This window comes from Vicia villosa, linkage group LG2, assembly GCF_029867415.1.
Source record: "Vicia villosa cultivar HV-30 ecotype Madison, WI linkage group LG2, Vvil1.0, whole genome shotgun sequence".
NCBI lineage: Eukaryota > Viridiplantae > Streptophyta > Magnoliopsida > Fabales > Fabaceae > Vicia > Vicia villosa.
The window spans coordinates 62,792,391-62,794,746 of record NC_081181.1 but is presented as its reverse complement, the minus strand read 5'-3'; the positions used below and the strand labels follow the sequence as shown (position 1 = coordinate 62,794,746).

The window sequence follows — 2,356 nt, the reverse complement described above, 5'->3', positions numbered from 1 at the left end:
ACATTAAAGTGTATTTCCCCCCCCCCTTTTACAAGTTACCCAAATGGTTTCTATTCCTCCAAAACCTCTCCTCCACACTCACGCTATCTCTCTGTGTTGCTGCATTCACAATCCCTTACCCAGCTTTCCACTTTCTCTCACCATGTCTCAGAGTTCTCCCTCAAAGAAATCTTCTCCTACCTCTGAAACAGCATCAGGTTCTAGGGCACCAAATGTTGTGAGTGATCAAGATGTTGTGCTGGATGTTGTGCCATTGAACTCTGTTCCTGCTACCGATACTGTTCGTAATCCACCAAGAAAGATGCATGCAAGAAAATCAACTGGGGGATCTGTTCCTGAAACCTTTTCTGTTCAAGGTAGAGAGGGTTCTGCTTATGTTCACAATGCGATCGCAGGTATTGTCACAAGAATCTTGAATGAAGGGCACAAGGTGGAAGGGATATCTGTTCCTCTAGCCCAGATGTCTGCCTCTGAGAACAGCAAGGATGATCAAGATGGTCAAGATGATGTTAGCAAAGATCAGGATAATGTTGAGACATCGGCTGATAAAAATGATGAGACCCCTGTTGCTAAATATGTTGAGACATCTGTTGATAATGATGAGACCCCTGTTGCCAAAGATGTTGAAACATCTAAAGCTATCAATGTTGAAGCATCTGGTACCAAAAATGCTGAGACTCTTGAACCTGAGAAAGATGAAGAGATTCCTGCTGTTCCTGCTGAGAAAGATGAAAACCCTAAGGTGCATGATGTGGTGGATCTAGATGATCTTGATGATCCTATTGATTTTGCTGATGATGACCTCATCTCCAGCATCTCCAACAGAGTCAAGGCTCGTAAGGGAAAGCAAGCTGGTGAGCAACATCCTCTCAAGCCACAGGTTACTCCTCTGAAGACTGTTACTAAAGAAAAGATGAAGAAAGTTCCTACTGGACCTTCAAAGTCTGGAAGCAAAGTTAGTGTGAAGAAGAGGAAGGAGAGAAGCGCTTCTGACTCTGAAGCTGATGTCCCAAGTGATGTCCCTGACATCCCCTCCAAGAAGAAGATTGCTGTTACTAAATCTGCCACAAAGGTCCGTGATGTTCCTTTGGATAACATATATCTGCACTATGCTTCTAATGCAATCCAGTGGAAATTTGTGTATCAAAGAAGGCTGGCCCTAGAAAGAGAATTAGCAAATGATGCTCTGGAAAATCAAGAGGTCATGCAGCTCATCAAGTCTGCAGGTTTGATTAAGACTGTTTCTCAATTCTCTAAATGTTATGAAATGCTTGTGAAGGAGTTTATTGTCAATTTGTCTCAAGACTGTGCTGATGGTAGAACAGATGATTTTCATAAAGTTTATGTTAGAAGAAAATGCATAGAGTTCTCCCCTACTGCTATAAATCACTGTCTAGGTAGAAATGCTGAAGCTCAACCTGAGCTTGAAGTAACTGATAATGAGGTTTGCAACACCATCACTGGTGGTAAGGTTAAAAAGTGGCCCATCAAAAGTAAACTGTCTGCTAGTCTCTTGACTGTCAAGTATGCTCTGCTGCATAAAATTGGCGCTGCCAACTGGGTGCCCACCAATCACACCTCTACCATTGCTGTTGGCTTAGGTAGATTCATTTATGCTATAGGGACCAAGACTGTGTTTGACTATGGGACCTATATTTTTGATCAGACTATGAGACATGCTGGTACCTCTGCCACTAAGCTTCCTATTGCCTTTCCATCCCTAATATGTGGAATCATCCTAAAGCAATACCCTGGCATCTTGAAAGCTAAAGATTCTGTCTGCAAGAGGGAAAGTGCTTTGACTTTTCACTACAAGCTGCTTCAAAGGACTGATGCATCAACATCTGCTGGGAAATCTCAAACTAGCAAGGCTGTGACCAAAGCCTCTCTTATAGCTGAGCTGAAGGAGACTTGCAAAGAGCTGGAAAATAGAAAGATGAAGCTTGAACAGCTTATACAAAGTCTTGAGCAGTCTGCTGATAGTGGTGATGATCATGCTGCTGGTAGTGATGGTGAGAAGATGGATGCTGATAGTGATGATGAATATAAGGCTGAGGATGATGAGGATGCTGATGCCCAGATTAGTAGCTCCAGTGATGTGGAGATGAGTGAGGAGGATGATGAAGTTACTGCTGGCTCTGAAGATTAGATCTTCATCTGGAGTTTGGCTCCTTTTGTGGCTAAAAAGGGGGAGTAGAAGTGTGGTTGTTAGTGTGGTTGTTGTTTTGTTGTAATGGTTGTTGTGTTGTTTTGGTGATCTTTTGGATTTTGGTGATCTTTTGTTTTTTCTTGGACATGGTTGTTTTGTGGTTTTCTTTATTTGGGTGTTCTCTGGTTCTCCCTAACAATGACAAGT

At 42.5% G+C, this 2,356-nt stretch overlaps 1 protein-coding gene across 1 annotated transcript; it reads left to right on the top strand.

Annotated features, from left to right (window-relative positions):
• The first annotated feature begins 301 nt into the window (after positions 1 to 301).
• On the top strand, positions 302 to 2,149 carry LOC131649217 (uncharacterized). Its single transcript, XM_058918975.1, has 2 exons — positions 302 to 589; positions 1,280 to 2,149. The coding sequence occupies exons 1-2, from the start codon at positions 302 to 304 to the stop codon at positions 2,147 to 2,149; spliced, it is 1,158 nt and encodes a 385-aa protein (XP_058774958.1).
• The last annotated feature ends 207 nt before the right edge of the window (positions 2,150 to 2,356 follow it).

Excerpts from the sequence above, each read along its gene's own strand:
- LOC131649217 (XM_058918975.1), top strand. The coding sequence starts at position 302 with ATGCATGCAAGAAAATCAACTGGGGGATCTGTTCCTGAAACCTTTTCT. Across the intron at positions 590-1,279 it reads CTAAATATGTTGAGACATCT|GAGTTTATTGTCAATTTGTC; the intron begins GTTGATAATGAT and ends ATGCTTGTGAAG.